Raw genomic sequence first — 19,560 nt, 5'->3', positions numbered from 1 at the left:
AGACACAGCAAAACAGGCCCAAACCATGATACTACCACCACCATGTTTCACAGATGGGATAAGGTTCTTATGCTGGAATGCAGTGTTTTCCTTTCTCCAAACATAACGCTTTTCATTTAAACCAAAAAGTTCTATTTTGGTCTCATCCATCCACAAAACATTCTTCCAATAGCCTTCTGGTTTGTCCACGTGATCTTTATCAAACTGCAGATGAGCAGCAATGTTTTTTTTTGGAGAGCAGTGGCTTTCTCTTTGCCACCCTGCCATGCACACCATTGTTGTTCAGTGTTGTCCTGATGGTGGACTCATGAACATGAACATTAGCCAATGTGAGAGAGGCCTTTAGTTGCTTAGAAGTTACTCTGGGGCCCTTTGTGACCTCGCCGACTATTACACGCCTTGCTCTTGGAGTAATCTTTGTTGGTCGACCACTCCTGGGGAGGGTAACAATGGTCTTGAATTTCCTCCATTTGTACACAATCTGTCTGACTGTGGATTGGTGGAGTCCAAACTCTTTAGAGATGGTTTTGTAACCTTCTCCAGCCTGATGAGCATCAACAACTCTTTTTGTGAGGTCCTCAGAAATCTCCTTTGTGCCCTGATACACTTCCACCAATATGTGTTGTGAAGAGCAGACTTTGATAGATCCTGTTCTTTAAATATCACAGGGTGCCCACTCACACCTGATTGGCATTCCATTGATTGAAAACACCAGACTCGAATTTCACCTTCACCCTTCACATACTTTTGCCTCTCACAAATATGTAATATTCGATCATTTTCCTCAATAAATAAATGACCAAGTATAATATTTTTGTCTCATTTGTTTAACTGGTTTCTCTTTATCTACTTTTAGGACTTGAGCAAAAATCTGATGATGTTTTAGGTCATAATTATGCAGAAATATAGAAAAGTCTAAAGGGTTCACAAACTTTCAAGCACAACTGTATCTGCGGCAGCCAGACGTAGGAGTCCCCTTGGCCTGGTCCAGCCAATAGGGTCCTCAACAATGAGGAGCCAGTGAGCCGGGTCACCCTCAGGGAAACGCGCCACATGGCCACAGTGCCATAACTGACGCTCCCTCACAATGCAGGTAACGTGCCTCATTCTGGACTCTGTGAGCAACACAAAGTCAAACCAGCGGTCCGGTTCAGTCCAGGCTTCATCTCAGGTCACTGGATAGTGTCCATGTCTCACAACCATATAGCAAGACAGGAAACACCAGGACTCTGAAGACTTCGGACCTTTGTCCTTTTGCAGAGATATCAGGTGTGCCACACGCCCCTTCCCAGCAACCTCATGACCTCCCATGTTCTGCCAATCAGTCTACTGACTTCAAAGGGAAGAGTCACCAGAGAGAAGAATGTCGCTGCGGAGGTAAGTAAACCTCTCGACAAGGCTGACACTCTCTCCGCAGGCAGACACACTGCTGGTGGCTGTGCCTAAGAAGTCACTACAAGTCAAGTCAAGTAAAGTTGGGGTACGTGTACTGGTGCAGTGCATTGCCGCACCCACTACACGACCAAACAACTCGGGATCCCGGTTTGCAACCCCCCAGGCAGACACGTGGTCCAGTCCCACTCTCCGGAAATGACCCTCTATCTGCCGCAGCCAGGTGTTACATGGGCGACCCCTTGGCCTAGTCCAGTCACTCGGGTCAGCAAAAATGAGGGTCCTGTGAGCCGGATCACCCTTGGGGAAACGCGCCACATGGCCATAGTGCCGTAACTGATGCTCCCTCACAATATAGGTAATGTGCCTCATTCGGGACTCCATGAGCAACACAAAATCAAACCAGCAGTACCCAAGGATTCTCTGAAGAGACACAGTACCGAAGGAGTCCAATCTTCATCTCAGGTCACTGGATAGTGTCCATGTCTTGCAGCCATATAGCAAAACAGGAAGCACCAGGACTCTGAAGACTTGGACCTTCATCCTTTTGCATAGATATCAGGAGCGCCACACACACCTTTAAAGTGACCTCATGACCCCCATGCTCTCCCAATCCATCTACTTTTTTCATAAGAAGAGTCACCAGAGGCATGAATGTCACTGCTGAGGTAAGTAAACCTCTCGACAAGGTTGACACTCTCTCCGCAAACAGACACACTGCTGATGGCTGAGCCCAAGAGGCTCAAAGAGGCTCGAAACAGGCTTAAAGGCCTGGCTGGCTCTTGGTTTTTATCCAGAACACTCACAAGCCCAGACACTCGGACTCCTCACTCAATCTCTCGAAATCTCTGATCAGAGCCTCCATTGACTCCACAAAGATCACAGCATCATTAGCAAAGTCAACTGGGAAAAACACACAGGGTCTGCCTCCACTCAGCACAACACTCACAGTCCCTGTGTACATGCCAGCCATGATATCCAGCAACCTTGAGGGGATCCCGCGAACCCTCAGGATGTCCCACAGGGCAGCTCGATCAACTGAGTCGAACGCTTTTTCTTGAAGTCACTACAGAGGCTGAAATATTAATAGGAGACAGAAATGCTTTCTTCCCAAGAATACATTGGATTCCCAAAACTTTTCCATTCTCTTTTAAACGTCCTCCATTTTCTATCTGTGTCATAAACAAATCACAAGGTCAGACACTGAAAATTGTAAGATTTAAGATCAGATAGCTTCTCTCACAGCCAGCTTTATAATGCTTGTACACATGTGATATCAAACAGGCTTTTGCTTACATGCGCTGCAAGAAATACTCAAAAAAATGTTTATAAAGAAGCAATCACTTGATATCCGACGTTTATTAATCTTAGATGACTTGGATATAAATAATATAATTGTAATATTTTCATGAATAAAAACACTTACATGCATATATAAACTTTAAGAAATCAAATCAATTGCCGTTTATTGTTCTAGAGTTTTTAAGTAGTAATCTACCCATCACAGATGGGTAACTCAGCTAGCACCATAATAAATCTGCAGTTAGTGAGTGCTTCTAATTGCACTGCTGAATATTTTCATGTTACCAGTGTTGTATTAATTATAAAACCAAGGCAAACAGTAGAACAATTAAGAAGGGCAATCATATTTTTCAAGCACACTGGCCAGGTTGCATATGTTTTTCACATCCTACCTGGTTTGCTTCAGCTTCCCATAACCCTAAAAATGAATGAATGAACAGGTTTGCACAGATCTACATTAAAGATGTTTATGAAAACAATTTGTACACAACCGTAATGGATTTGTCCTTGCCAAATGTAACGGGACAAGACACAAGGTCAGCTGTGCCGGCCAACATTTTGCAAAGCTGTCACCTGACTGACCGGCCCACGTGAGCACATCACTTTTTTCACTGTTTTTACAAAATGTCTTTATTTTAATCCAAATCGGAATCGCAGGAGACCTGCTTTGGCTCCCCACTCACTGAAGCGCTTTGAGTATTGAAAAAGGCGGTATATAATTGTAAGGAATTATTATTATTATTATTATTATTATTAACTTCATACACTCAACGTTCGACTTACAGTCAACTAACATTATTATTTTTTTGGATTAAAATAAGTAACGATCGGCAAACATTCACAATCTCCTCACCTCGATGATCTTGATGAAGCGAGGAAACACGGGGTTCCTGGAGACGGCAATTAGAGGCACGTTGGGGAAAACTTCAGGCACTGTCATCGGGGTTAGCGCTGTCATCACAGGGGCAGCATAGCCCCCTCCTTCTCCCGCGTCCCCCGACTCGTCCCCTCCGCTGCTATCAGGGTTGTCATCGCTTGAATAGGCGCTGCTACTGCTGTTGTTGTTGTTACTACCTCCGCTCCTGTTCCCGAAGCCCCGAAGATGCCTCCGCTGGGTGCATTGGGTAACATCGCCCGTTGCTGGACAGTTAAGCGTCCAACTACTGCCAGCTACTCGTCTCCAATATCGTACAGAAGGACTACTCGTTGAGAAGTTACCAACGGAATAACATTGCTTCGTTCGGGCGATGGTGCAACTGTTAAGGCGCCCCACTCCAGACGACCCCCTCAACAAAGAAATTGCCGTTCGGCAACAAACTCGTATCAACATGCTGCCAGCCATGCTGGATCTAGAGCTTTCGGCAGAAGCATCAGACTCTTCCGGCAGCAACTGATTACGACTGGCACCAGACCACGCCCCCTAGGCAAAGAGATTGCGTCATCAGCAGTCGTTGGAATTCGCCGGTGCGTTTGAAGAATAATGGAATACATTATATCGATTAGCTTACCTGGCATTAACTACTTCTGTATGGTTTAAGAGAATTGATTGGTCCACGTTTATGGTTTATATGGAGGAGTAAATTCCATAAATTAAAATATCGTTGTTGTGATGTATTTATGCAAAGGGATGACTTAAATGCTGTAGGTTTAAGTTGTTTACTGCGAGCATTTCGAACTAAATCCGCGACCTTGCTTTGGCTAAGCGAGTTAAGAAACTGAATGGGTGACTCATTTGAAACAATTTTGATGCCTAAAGATCCAATTTGGACAAATATTCAAATAATAAAACCTTTAAAAGATATGGTGGCTTTAATTTTCTTCATGGGGGTGAATCTTTTATCAGATTTTTTCGCTTAAGACCCGAGAACTACAAAACGTTGTTTTTCACCAAATAAATTGTCTTTTTGGAATAACTGATGTATTTTGTATAAAAATAAGTTTGTTTATTAGACATTCCGGTTAAAAATGTTTGGTATTTATTTGATATTGATGGCAGTACAGTATTTTAGACACCAAATTCACATCCACATTTGGGTTTACAGTATCTTATTATTTGAATTAAAAATGGCATTCTAATGAGATTGTTGTATTTATTTAAGCATTGAACAGGTCTTTAAACTTCAACTTGTAGGAAAGTTTTTATTGTGAATAGTTGATTTTATTTGCATCAATTAGCACAATAAACACATGTAATATAATTAGAGTGTTTCCATCATGTTACATTTAGATGGATTTATACAGTGCTTCCGCAAAGTATTCACAGCGCATCACTTTTTCCACATTTTGTTATGTTACAGCCTTATTCCAAAATGGATTAAATTTATTTTTTACTCAGAATTCTACACACAACACCCCATTATGACAACATGAAAAACGTTTATTTGATATTTTTGCAAATTTATTAAAAATAAAAAAAACTGAGAAAGCACAGGTACATAAGTATTCTCAGCCTTTGCCATGAAGCTCAAAATTGAGCTCAGGTGCGTCCTGTTTCCCCTGATCATCCTTGAGATGTTTCTGCAACATAATTGGAGTCCACCTGTGGTAAATTCAGTTGATTGGACATGATTTGGAAAGGCACACACCTGTCTATAGAAGGTCCCACAGTTGACAGTTCATGTCAGAGCACAAACCAAGCATGAAGTCAAAGGAATTGTCTGTAGACCTCAGAGACAGGATTGTCTCGAGGCACAAATCTGGGGAAGGTTACAGAAACATTTCTGCTGCTTTGAAGGTCCCAATTAACACAGTGATCTCCATCATCCATAAGTGGAAGAAGTTTGAAACCACCAGGACTCTTCCTAGAGCTGGCCGGCGATCGGGGGAGAAGGGCCTTAGTCAGGGAGGTGACCAAGAACCCGATGGTCACTCTGTCAGAGCTCAGAGGTCCTCTATGGAGAGAGGAGAACCTTCCAGAAGGACAACCATCTCTGCAGCAATCCACCAATCAGGCCTGTATGGTAGAGTGACCAGACGGAAGCCACTCCTTAGTAAAAGGCACATGGCAGCCTGCCTGGAGTTTGCCAAAAGGCACCTGAAGGACTCTCAGACCATGAGAAACAAAATTCTCTGGTCTGATGAGACAAAGATTGATCTCTTTGGTGTGAATGCAATGCGTCACATTTGGAGGAAATCAGGCACCGCTCATCACCAGGCCAATACCATCCCTACAGTGAAGCATGTTGGTGGCAGCATCATGCTGTGGGATGTTTTTCAGCGGCAGGAACTGGGAGACTAATCGGGATAAAGGGAAAGATGACTGCAGCAATGTACAGAGACATCCTGGATGAAAACCTGCTCCAGAGCGCTTGACCTCAGACTGGGGCGACGGTTCATCTTTCAGCAGGACAACGACCCTAAGCACACAGCCAAGATATCAAAGGAGTGGCTTCAGTACAACTCTGTGAATGTCCTTGAGTGGCCCAGCCAGAGCCCAGACTTGAACCCAATTGAACATCTCTGGAGAGATCTTAAAATGGCTGTGCACCGACACTTCCCATCCAACCTGTTGGAGCTTGAGAGGTGCTGCAAAGAGGAATGGGTGAAACTGGCCAAGTATAGGTGTGCCAAGCTTGTGGCATCATATTCAAAAAGACTTGAGGCTGTAATTGCTGCCAAAGGTGCATCGACAAAGTATTGACCAAAGGCTGTGAATACTTATGTACATGGGATTTCTCAGTTTTTTTTATTTTTAATAAATTTGCAAAAACCTCAAGTAAACTTTTTTCACGTTGTCATTATGGGGTGTTGTGTGTGGAATTCTGTGGAAAAAAATGAATTTAATCCATTTTGGAATAAGGCTGTAACATAACAAAATGTGGCAAAAGTGATGCGCTGTGAATACTTTCCGGATGCACTGTATATAGAACGTTTTTGTCCCCAGGGGGAAATATCTTTTTTTTTACAGAAGCTATTTAAGTTAGTAAATAAATGAAGTGATAGATAAATGAATAAATGTGCACACACAATGACTAAAAAGCAATAAAAAATTTTAAAAAGAAAGAAAATAAAAGTTGTGCCTTGGCAGTCTTAGTCCCAGGTGTATTGCTGTTGGCAGAAAGGAGCCCCCATCTTGTTTCTTGACAGACGTCTTCTGAATAATTTGTTGGTTGAAAGTCCTGAGTGTCGGTGTGTCAGAGAGAGGATGTGCAGCATTGTTGATAACTGCACTGAGTTTTGTTCTAATTTGTTAAGATCTCCAGGGGGTCCTGAGTGCATCCCATAACTAACCCTACCTTTTTAATTAGCATTTAGGTTTGTTGGGCCTCTCTTGAAGTGATGTTACCAGCCCAGCACACCTCAGATTTGAACATCACACTGACTATCATAGAGTAGCAGAAGACATGAAGGATGTCACTTCCCACATTAAAGGAACACCCTCTTCAAAGACAGGAGAGCCTTCTCTACCCTTTCTCCTATAGTTCCTCTGTTTTCTAAAACCAGTCCAAACTTTCATTGATGTGGACCCCCAAGTACTGGCAGAGATGCGACACCTCTACATCCACTTCCTGAATAGTGACCAGACATAGAAGTTCTTTGGTGTGGGAAAAGTCACTACGTAGTTTCTTGATCTTTCTGATGTTTAGTTGCAGATGATTCACTTTGCACCAAGAAACAAAGTTCTCCACCTGACTCCTCCCATCTGTCTCACCCCCTTATCAATACACCCCATAAATGCAGAATAATCTGAGAATTTCTGCAGGTGACATGACCTGCTGTTATATTTATAGTTGGAGATGTACAGAGTGACGATAGAAGGAGACAGACCTGTTCCTTGTGGTGCTCCGGTGTTGCTCACACAGTTCTTGAGTCTGACACATAACCCGTTATCAAGATGTCATGGGCTCATCCGCCTACATATTTCTGAGTTTACTCCCTAACAGGGATGGCTGGATGGTATTGAAGGCGCTGGTGAAATCAAAAAACAGAATCCTCTCAGTGCTGCCATCTTTGTCCAGGTAAGAATAAGCCTTGTGGAGCAGATAGGCCATTGTATGTTCCACTCCAATCTTTGTCCAATAGGCAAACTGCAGTGGATCCAGGTGGTCTACCATAAGAGGACTTATATGGTACAGGACCAGTCTCTCGAAGGTCTTTATGATGTAAGATGTAAGTGCCACTGGTCTGTAGTCACTGAGTGAAGAGGTGCCTGCTTTCATTAAAGAAACTTCATTATCCATCCATCCATTATCCAACCCGCTATATCCTAACTACAGGGTCATGGGGGTCTGCTGGAGCCAATCCCAGCCAAATACAGGGCGCAAGGCAGGAAACAAACCCCGGGCAGGGCGCCAGCCCACCGCAGGGCACACACCAAGGATAATTTAGGATCACCAATGCACCTAATCTACATGTCTTTGGACTGTGGGAGGAAACCCACGCAGACATGTAGAGAACATGCAAACTCCACGCAGGGAGGACCCGGGAAGTGAACCCGGGTTTCCTAACTGCAAGGCAGCAGCACTACCAACTGTACCACCATGCTGCCCAAAACTTCATTATATTTAACAAATTACATAATTTATTTGTATGTACAGCATTGTTCTAAATCAATTTAATATAAAATGTTTAGTCAATATCCATCCATTTCCTAACCCGCTGAATCCGAACACAGGGTCACAGGGGTCTGCTGGAGCCAATCCCAGGCAGGGTGCCAACCCACCGCAGGACACACACACACTAGGGACAATTTAGAATCACCAATCCACCTAACCTGCATGTCTTTGGACTGTGGGAGGAAACCCACGCCGACACGGGGAGAACATGCAAACTCCAAGCAAGGAGGACCTGGGAAGCGAACCTGGGTCTCCTAACTGCGAGGCTGCAGCGCTACCACTGCGCCACCGTCAACATAATTTTTTTTATAAATTTAAGTAAATAAAACAATGCATTTTCATTGACTGACATAGAACTTCTCTAGTTTTTGTCACTTCTTGTTTTTTTTGATTTGATAGCCCATCGTTTGCCCATTTTGTTTTCTGTTGTGTCCCTATGAATCCTCCAGGGCTAGTCCACCATCCTACTGACATCTCAATGACTTTGTTACCTTCTTCCCATGTTCATGATATCCCGAATCTTTCACCCTGCTCTTCATTTACCACTCCCAAGATTTCCAGATAAAAATTCCAAAGGCATATCCAAAAAGTAAACATTGAGACTGATGTTGCAACCCACAATTTCTTTATAATTTGGATTATTGTTACTTCTTTGAATGATACCCAAGCGTCTTCTTCCAGGTTGGTCATCACACCATCAAATTTTGCACAAGGTTTTCTTATACCAGTGCCCTCTTTCAATTTCGCCTCAGACAAACTCCAGAAACTTTAATCAGAAATGTATGAATCAGGCTCCATCTTTTGATAGGGCTTTGACAAAGTGCTTCATTAAACCGAGTTCAACATGAAACGGTGGGTGCAGGAATTTATCTGGATCCACCAAGTGAGGTCTGATGATGTTTTTGGCACCAAGCTGTTATCTTTTTTCTAGCTGGCCTTTCCTTCTGAACCCAATGTCAGTTCTTGCCTGTGGTGTGCCATCCACAGAGAAAGCACCTTGACTACTGACCCAGTGAGGTACTAAGAACTTTCAACTCTCCACATATGGACCAATGGTGCTCATTTTAGTGAACTTTCTCAAGAAGATTTTCAAGCTTTGAACACAGATTTTAATATTAGAAAAGAGTAAATTCAAACAAATGATTGTTAATCTATCTATCTATCTATCTATCTATCTATCTATCTATCTATCTATCTATCAATCAATCTATCTATCTATCTATCTATCTATCTATCTATCTATCTATCTATCTATCTATATATATCTTATGTAATATGCTACCATTGGCATGGAACTATTGACTTGAAGTTTGGTACACATCTACTACTCGACGTCTACTATCCGCTTTCGGGGTGATGATTTTTATTATTCTTTTTATTTTTATTTTATTTTATTGTGGAATCAAGTCTCGGTAGCACACAGCAAGGTGGCCTTTCGGCGCATGCGTATGGGCGCCGTTCTTATTAACCTACCACCTTCGCTAATCATTCTTGAGGCAGATTGAAGACATAAGTGCCAGCTTAAGTGAAAAATTAAAGAAAACGTACTAAGTAATCTCAACACAAAAACTAAGTTAATCAGTTTTAACGTGAAAAGATGCCGACGAAAGAAGAGAGGCAGCAGGCCGCTAGGACGGAGAAAAGAAGAGCTGCTCAGGAAGCAGCAAGCGTATCAACCTCTGAGCAAACAAATGCTAAACGTGCAGAGAAAGAGGATGAAAACTAGGAACGCTGAAGTCAAGTGTATTCACTGCACGATACACCGTTACTGGTATATATATAAAAGCCAAATATCACTGAGTCACTCATCACAAAATCTCCAGAACCATGAGGACTTGGGACTTGAAATTTGGAATGTATGTTACCCCTGGCTCGTAGGTGCTCACTAAGAAATGGTTTTAAAAATGTTGTGGTCTAAGGGCGTTCTGTCTGTATGTCTGTCTGCTTTTCATAAGAGAATTACTTAACGGATTTAGATCTGGTTATCTATACTAATAAAAGGCAAAGCCCTCACTCACTCACTCACTCACTCAATACTAATTCTCCAACTTCCCGTTTAGGTAGAAGGCTGAAATTTGGCAGGCTTATTCCTTACAGCTTACTTACAAAAGTTAAGCAGGTTTCATTTTGAAATTCTACACGTAACGGTCATAACGGTCGATAACGGTCAACAACGTCCGCCATGTTGAACTTTCCTATTTATGGCCCCATCTTAATGAAATTTGGTAGACGGTTTCCCTGCTCTAACCGAAACCAATGTACGTACTTATTTCGGTGATATGACGCCACTGTCAGCCGCCATATTGAACTTTCCAACGTCACTAATTCTCCAAATTCCCGTGTAGGTAGAAGGCTGAAATTTGGTACTTATTTCGGTGGTATGATTCCACTGTCGGCCGTCGTATTGAACTTTTCAACAGTCTTTGTTACTTATGGGCCCATCTTCAAGAAATTTGATCCATAGCCTGCAGCTCAGTCACCATGTGAGGCGGCATTGGGTCCCCCATCCCAGCGCCTCCCACGTTGTTGGCTGCCTGCCTATATAAGGCCGTCAGTCGCTCCGGTCTCTACATTCCCTTCCTTGCTTCGCCACGGGATTCACGTCTCCCTGCTGATAACTACTGTCTTTTTATTTAATCCACAGCTTCTCCGCTGTTTTATTGTTCATTTATTACGATTATAGTTATTGTGTAGGTATTTTAGACTTACTTTACATTGTTCAGGTACCCATTTCCTTTATTATTCCAACCGTACCCCCATTAACATGTCTATCGAGGTGATCACCATCGATCAAAGAACTGTCACTTACCGAGTGGTTTCCATGCCCGGAGATGGCACCTGCCTTTTCCATTCTCTGTGTTACATATTGCACGGCCAAATCAGGCTCACTCTTGATATCCGGAGGAACATTGTGTCTTATGTATTGAATGACTGGACAGGTTCAAGGTGTGGACTGATGACGGTACAGGAGATAATTAGACTACACAGGAACACTAGAAGAGTGAAATGCTTAAGCCCTTCACCTATGGATCTGCATGTGAGTTGATGGCTGCCGCTGAATTGTTCGGCTGTTGCTTTCAAGTGTCCCGAAATGACCAAATATTTTACACCTTTTGACAACCGCCAATGCCTCTTAAACATCTTAGATTCACAGGTGACGATTTCAGTAGTGGACACTTTGATGTTTATGAATGTTTAAACTCTCAAAAGCTGGATGTGAAGTTATCGATGAAACTGGTTGTATATTTACAACGCTTGACAGATGCCGAATGTCACTTCAACACAAGTCCTACAAATACTGTCATAATTGAAACAAACCATGAAACTCAAACCGATTGTGACAGCAGCAATCCAAGCTGTGAGATTTGAAACAAGATTACTGTTTACATGGCCAACTGTAAGTTACATGCTCAAGAGTAAGCTCAGCGCACAGCCTGGTCATATTACAACCGGAGGGCCGAACTCACAATGTGGTATATAAAGAGATCCTTAACAAATAATTATTGGTATATTTTCCCTCAGTTTAAAAAGTTTAATTTTCTTCTTAATAAAACTTTTAAGGCGGTACTTCGCCGCTGCAAAGCTCGGGTATTTTGCTATATATATATATAGATATAGATTTAATGCGTGTGTGTGTGTGTATATATATATATATATATATATATATATATTGTCAGGGATGCCAGGGGCCATGACCCGGCCGGGAGGCCAGGAGGGACCGGAAGAGGGTCAGAGCCCTGCCTGGATCACGTGGGGTTTGCCTTCGGGTTGCTTTGGGGGCCACGGGTCAAGGGCATGGAAGCCTTTCCTGTAGGGGCCCGTGGTCACCGCCAGGAGGCACCCCAGTGCCTTGGGGACCTGTTACCCCAGCACTTCCGCCACACCAGGAAGTGCTGGGGAAGATATGGCGCGGGAGAGCAGCCAGGAGGACAGCCGGCACTTCCGCCACGCTGGGGCGTGGCCAGAAGAGGATTGCCGGGAACACCTGGGGCTCATCCGGGTCCTGTATAAAAGGGGCCGTCTCCATTCATTCGAGGCTAGAGTCGGGTGGAAGGAGGACGAGGCAAGAGGAGCTGTGGAGGCGGCCCAAAGACAAAGCATTGTGGCCAGGACTTTGTGTGTGATTTGGGGTTTTGTGCACGTGATTAAGGCCTGTGTGACCACTGGACTGGGTCATTGTGACCATAGTATTGTAGATACTGGTGTAAATAAACGTGTGGTGGTTTTAAACAACATGTCCGCCTGTCTGTGTCCGGGCCAAGTTCACAATATATATATATATATATATATATATATACTGTATATATATATATACTGCGGTGGGTTGGCACCCTGCCCAGGATTGGTTCCTGTCTTGTGCCCTGTGTTGGCTGGGATTGGCTCCGGCAGACCCCCGTGACCCCATTCGGATTCAGCGGGTTACAAAATGGATGGATGGATGGATATATATATATATATATATATATATATATATATATACATACTGTGGTCCCCGGCCGGGCTTGTGCCTCCTCCAGACTACGAGGGGGCGTCCGTCCTGGTTATGTAGGGGTGTGACGATGTGGGTTCTGGCTCCACACTCCCTTTGCTGTTGGAAGCACATGAACCCAACACCGTCGATAATGAAACCGAGTGAGCTAGTCAATGGAGGCAAATTACTGAGCAAGGGGAAGGCAGAAAGTGTAACAGTGCTTTTATTAAAAGCAGTCAACAAAACAAAAACAGTGTTCATAAATAGTGCAGTACTCCAAGATTCATTAAATAAATAATCCATAAAAAGAACACGTGGAGGTTAAAAATCAATAAATAGAAAAAAACACATCCTTAAAAACGAGAGGTTAAAATCTTCTTGTGGAAGCAGTCTTTAAAACAACAACAAACAAATCCGGTGCATCATTTGTTAGCGTCTCACCTGCTAATCCCGTTTGGGCATCACAGCAGGCAAGACGCTCTCTGCAGCTGCCCTCCCGAAACACACGCACGAGACTGGAGACCTCCCGATCCCTGGCTTCGGTATGGCACTCATCCCAGTCCCGGAGAACTTGGTTTCCCACAACGGCCAGGTCGCTCACGTTGGGGATTCCCACCACCAAGTCTCCCGACTTCCGCTGCCTTTCAATGGCCTCTCGCGGCCAGTCGCCTTCCCTGGTCACTCCCGCTACCTGATCGCTCAGCGGGAGCGACATCAACACAAACGCCTGGGTGTCGGCCTAACACCCAGCTTCCACGCAGCTGTCCACGAGCGCTCGATCGCGCGCTCACCACACTCACGCACCATCTGCTTCCTCTCCTTTCCTTTCACTCTCCCATCGTTTCTTTTTTCCTCCCTTTAAAACCGACTCGTGCTTCTTTTTAAAACGTGAGGGCCATCACAGCTGTAGCATTAGCCACGGGAGCAATCATGAATGTGGGCAGTTCCTCACCTGTGCACACGGTGAGAAACGCCCACATCGACGACTGCCCCGCTGCTCTTCGCCGCCCCTCACGAAGCCGCCTCGGGTGCGGTGATTATTTATTTAAAATGAATGGCCTTTTCTCAACGACTGTGGACCCATAACACCACAAGGGGGCCTCGGGTAAAGGGCTTGGAAGCCCAGCCCTGTAGGGACCCGTGGCCACCGCCAGGCGGCGCCCCAATGCCTGTATATCCCTGGAGCCCAGCACTTCCGCCACACCAGGAAGTACTGGGGAAAACGACAGGGACACCGGACGGCTTCCGGGTGCGCAGCTGGCACTTCCGCCACACTGGGGTGTGGCTATGACTGATTGCCGGGAAGCAGCTGGAGCCCATCCGGGTTCCCATATAAGGGGTCGTCTACCTCCAGTCAGCAGTGGATGTCGGGTGGAAGAGGACAGAACTGGAGAGAGGACGGGAGGCGGCCAGGAGAAAGGCATAGGACTTGTGTGGCCTGGACATTTGGGGGAACGGTGCGAGAGGCACTGGGGGTGCACGTGAGCACAATTTGTAAATATTATTGTATAATAAACGGAGTGTGGTGGAACTATGTTGTCCGTCTGCCTGTGTCCGGGTCCCAGTTCACAATATATATATATATAGATATAGATATTTAGATATATATATATAATGTGTGTGTGTATGTGTGTATATATATATATATATATATAGATATAGATATAGATATATATAGATATATATACTGTATATATAATTATATAATGTGTGTGTGTGTATGTATGTATGTGTGTATATATATATATATATATATATATATATATATATATGACAGCAACACTCATAACAGTGACAAAACAGTTACATTGACTATCATGTTACGTTATTTTCAAGATGTTTCCTTTTCTTTTTCATTACTTCTTTAACACACTACTTCTCCGCTGCGAAGCGCGGGTATTTTGCTAGTCACATGATATAATCCAAATTATTTTTTCATTTTATGTCTGTGCAATCACACAATTGCTACAATCCTTCCTAACCCATATACTGGATATGCATAACATTTTGGACTGAAATGGTATTAATAAATTTACCAGGATTAATTTCTTTTTATTAGTTTAATAGATTATACAGAGTGATTATTAAATATAGAATTAATTATTGGAAGGCTTGGTTAATTGGTAAGGAATATTCATTCTTTTATTACCAAAGATTTTTAAAATCCAATGCAAAATCCTTCTTACCCAGTTCTAGGTAAAATGTTTCCAGATTTGCTGTATTGATTACACATTTTGTAATTTACAGCCAGCTATATTTTGAATATCTCATCTCTATGAAAAGAATCATCCAGTTGGATTGCAAGAAACTGGGTTTTTTAATTTATTGTTTTTACAAGTTAAAGAATATTTATTTATGTGAACAGTTCAGGTCAGGCCAGGTTGGGCAGCATGCACTGGTACAGCATGTTGCCGCACCCACCACATGACAAAACAGCTCTGGGTCCTGGTTGGCAACCCCCCAGGCAGACATGCGGTCCAGTCCCACCATCCGGAAATGACCCTCTATCTGCCACAGCCAGGTGATACGTGGGCATCCCGTTGGCCTTGTCCACCTGCTCGGATTCCCAACAATGAGGATCTTACGAGCTGATCACCCTCGGGGAAACGCGCCACATGGCCGTAGTGCCGTAACTGACGCTCCCTCACAATGCAGATCATGTGCTTCATTCGGTATTCCATGAGCAACACAAAGTCAAACCAGCGGCACCCAAGGACTGAAGAGGCACACAGATGAAGGAGTCCAGTCTTCATTTCAGGTCACTGGATAGCGTCCATAATTCACAACCATATAGCAAAACAGGAAGCACCAGGACTCTAAAGACTTGGACCTTCATCCTTTTGCTGATATCAGGAGCGCCACACACCCCTTTCCAGCGACCTCATGACCCCCCATGCTCTCCCAATCTGTCTACTGAATTCATAGGAAGAGTCACCAGAGTCATGAATGTCACTGCTGAGGTAAGTAAACCTCTCGATGAGGTCGACACTCTCTCCGCAGACAGACACACTGCTGGTGGTTGTGCTTAAGAGGTCAAAAAAGGCCTGGATCTTTGGTTTTTATCAGGACACTTGCAAGCCCAGCCACTTCAACTCCTAACTCTTGAGATGCCCGATCAGAGCCTCCATTGACTCCGAGAAGATCCCAGCATTGTCAGCAAAGTCAAGATCAGTGAATCTTTTTTCACCAACAGATGCCCCACAGCCACTGGACCCCACAACCCTGCCCAACACCAAGTCCATACAAGCATTGAACAGAGGAAGAGTAGAACAGACCCCTGACAAACCCCAGAATGAACTGGGAAAAACACTGAGGGTCTGCCTCCACTCTGCACAGCTCTCACAGTAGAAGTGTACAGGCAGGGATCCCCTCAAGGTTTATGTGAACTTTATTTATTAATTAGATTGTCTTATTTGTAATTAATATTCTTCACAAATGTGAATGAATCAAACATAGTACATTATTTTTCCTTCTTCTTTCTCAGTGTTTAGTATATAGCAATGCTACAAAGTTTGTAAACCCCTCCTCTCTGTTTCTGCTGAGAACCACTAGGGGGAGTTGCAGCACCCCAAACTGCAGACATAATCGCATAGACACAGTTTAGATTCCACTCAAGAGATTTATTGTCACAAATACCGTAAAGTTTTCCACTGTTCAGCAATACGTGTCTTCCCATCTCTACTTTACCCAGGTGAGCTTCGTTTGGTTCTTCTTCTGACTCTGCTTTTTCTGGATGAAGTAGAGCAGCTTCCTTTATGCTGAACCCAGGACTATTCCTGGTGTTATCACATGATAAGAGAGTCCGCCTCCAACATCACCCCCTAGAGGCACCTGAGAACCACAACAGGGCAACACACCAAAACTACAACTCCCATGTAGCCCTGCGGGTATCAAAACAGGATGCACGCCAAAGGGATGTCACCACCCAGTGTACTGGGAAAGCGCATGGCCCTGGGAAGCAGTTTCCCCCTGTCCATCCATTATAATGGCTTCCCGACCAGGAAAGGTCAAACTAACCAACCAGATCAGGATGCCCTTCCACCCACATTCTTCCATTAAAAGGGTCTCCTGGCCAGGTGAGGAACCATCCATCCTGGCTGGGATGCCAGCCAACCCATGTTGCCCATTACACTGCATAAATATGACCTAAAACACGAGAAGATTTTGTCTCAGGCCTTGATCAAAGATAACAGAGAGCTTCAGAAAAAAAGTTGTCAATGCTCACCAAGTTTACAAAACCCCATTTTTAAAGAGTTTGGACTCCAGCAGTCCACAGTCAGGCAGATCAGCAGGCAGTATGGTTAGGGCTTTGGACTTCAAACCCTGAGGTTGTGGGTTCAAATCCCAGTACTGACACTGTGTGACCACAGGCAAGTCACTTGACCTGCCTGTGCTCCAATTGGAAAACCAAAAAAGAAATGGAACCAACTGTATCATCAATGCTGTAAGTCATCATGCTTGGATAAATCATCAAGCAAATATGTAAATGTCAATGAGATCATGTGCACATGGAGGAAATTCAACACCATTGTTAGTGGTTGACCATCAAATGTCACTCCAAGAACAAGGAAGTCACAAACAACCCCAAGGTAACATTTAAGGATCTAAAGGTCTCTTAAATTGGCTAATGTCCAACAGGAGAACAATAAACAACAATGCTGTGCATGGCAGGGTTGAAAGGAGAATGCCACTACTCTCCAAGAAGAACTTCACTGCCCATCTAAAACTTGCTAAAGAGCACCAGAAGGCTGTTAGAAGAATGTTCTGTGGACAGCTGAATCTAGAATAGAACTTTTTGGCTTGAATGAGAAGCGTTATGTTTGGCTAAAGGAAACACTACATTCCAGTATAAGAACTTTATACCTGCAGGGACACCTCCGGGGACCGGGGGAGCAAGCATGGCCAGAGCGTTACTTTCTCTGGGATACTAGATGGCAACCCCACTGGATTGCTGCCTCAGACTCCCGCAGAGCTTCATGGGAATTGGAGTTTGGTGCAGCCCTGTTGGAATCTGCAGGCACCGCCAATGGGTGCCGCAGAAGAAGCTGTTGAGCCCTTATGGGCAGTTCTTCTGCCCTTCCGTACTTCTGGGTGCCTTATGAAAGGAGCCAGCAGCTCCTACTCGGGAAGCCAGAGTTGGGTGGAGGAGCAACGAAGCTTGACCTGAGGAGTGGAGGAGAAAAGAGATAAAGAGAAGGACTGTGCTGTGCTTGTGGGAACGGGGAAGGCATTGCCCACAAGGTAAAAAAGAAAATAAAAAATCAGTGTGTGTCTGGAACTTGTGTCCCACACTTGTCTGTGTCAGTTTCTGGTGGCAGTGCCAGCCTGGGTGGGCCCTACAGTATTAAAGTTTGTGTCTACTTTGCTGCCTCTTCCATCCTGGTCCACTCCACTCCAGTGCAAATCCTGCCGACTACACCAAGTGTTTTATCATGGACTTGCACCTCGATCCATCCCAGGCCGCACATTTTGCACCATGGTAACTGCAGATGGTCAGACACAAACCTGTGACGTTTGGATTACAAATGTCCTCAGAAGTAGCTCCCCTTTCTGTAAACCAATAGAATGACTCACAATCTCACGTGCACATGGCCTGCCTGTAAGCAATGTAAATTGGAGCATATCCTGGTGACATCTCTGTCCTTCAGCCTCCGTTTTGGGCAGCAACACCACTGGATATTTTTGGGCCTAAATGCACAATATTTTTATTACCATTTTCAAAAATTAATCTGTATTTTGGTGGCTAGTTTTATGCAGATCTGATGAGGGGGCTCTTTGGGGGTTGCAGGGCCGTGCCCTACACCAGTGATGGCTCCTGTCAACCATATCCTGTGCTGGTCTGTGAGTTAAATGGACCCTGTTATGTTCACATCAGAAAGAGACTTTTATTTTTGTAAATCTTAGATGTAAGGAGGAGACATTTCTATCCCAGGCTTCCTAGCAATGACTACACTGGGGGATTAAGCAGGTTAGCCACAGTGAGGCAAGGCGGCTGGACAAGTAACATCTGTAAAATGGGCCGTGCACTGTACGTGGTGGTTCTGTCAGTATTATGCCTTTACTGTTCTGTTTCTGCCTGCAAGTAAGTGATTCAACTGTTTCATGAAAATGAAATGTGAAGGCACAATGGAACAGTGATTAGGCTATGGCCTCAAAGCTATGGAGTCCTGACATCAGATTCCAGCCTCGTCTCTCGTCTTGTGTCTTTGTGTGTTTTTGTTCTCTGATATTCATCGCAAAGACATACATGTCAGGTTCATTGGTGACTCTAAACTAACCAAGTGTGAGTGTAGCCCACAATGGCCTGGCACTTCATCTGGGGTTAGTTTCTGGTTTTCACCCAATTTTGCTGGGATGGGTACCAGCTCTTCACAACCTTCTGTGGGATTAGAATGCAATTGGATGAATTCTGATATCTTGTACTCCTGTACTACAATTGGTGTACAGGCAGGTTAATCAACTCATTCAGGATCAAATGGATTGGGGGTTAAGTGTCAACTTTAACAAAAGCTAATGTATCCGATAATTGGTAGACATGTGCTGGCCCCAAATGACTTGAGTGTGGGTGTGTGATTGATGAGGTCTTGTTTCTGATACAGCCCCTGCAACCCTGAGCTGCATTAAATGTGTTCAGTAATTGATGGATGGCAAGACAGACAGATAGATAGACCGATAGATAGATAGATAGACAGATGTGAAAGGCACTATATAATAGATAGATAGATAGATAGATAGATAGATAGATAGATAGATAGATAGATAGATATTAAAGGCACTACAGTAATCCCTCGCTATATCGTGCTTCGACTTTCGCGGCTTCACTCTATCGCGGATTTTAAA

At 44.1% G+C, this 19,560-nt stretch overlaps 1 protein-coding gene across 1 annotated transcript in view; it reads right to left on the bottom strand.

The window, feature by feature from the left end:
* The window catches only part of lonp1 (lon peptidase 1, mitochondrial), an 83,056-nt gene extending 78,972 nt beyond the window's left edge, over positions 1–4,084 (bottom strand). Inside the window, exon 1 of the mRNA XM_039767055.1 lies at positions 3,548–4,084. Within this exon, the coding sequence (XP_039622989.1) occupies positions 3,548–4,036 (489 nt within the window). The 5' untranslated portion in view covers positions 4,037–4,084. The remainder of the gene's footprint in view (positions 1–3,547) is intronic.
* Positions 4,085–19,560: the final 15,476 nt, after the last annotated feature.

Source organism: Polypterus senegalus, chromosome 10 (assembly GCF_016835505.1).
Source record: "Polypterus senegalus isolate Bchr_013 chromosome 10, ASM1683550v1, whole genome shotgun sequence".
NCBI classification, from domain to species: Eukaryota; Metazoa; Chordata; class Cladistia; order Polypteriformes; family Polypteridae; genus Polypterus; species Polypterus senegalus.
Note: the sequence above shows the minus strand (reverse complement) of the source record. Positions and strands in the feature narration are given on the sequence as shown.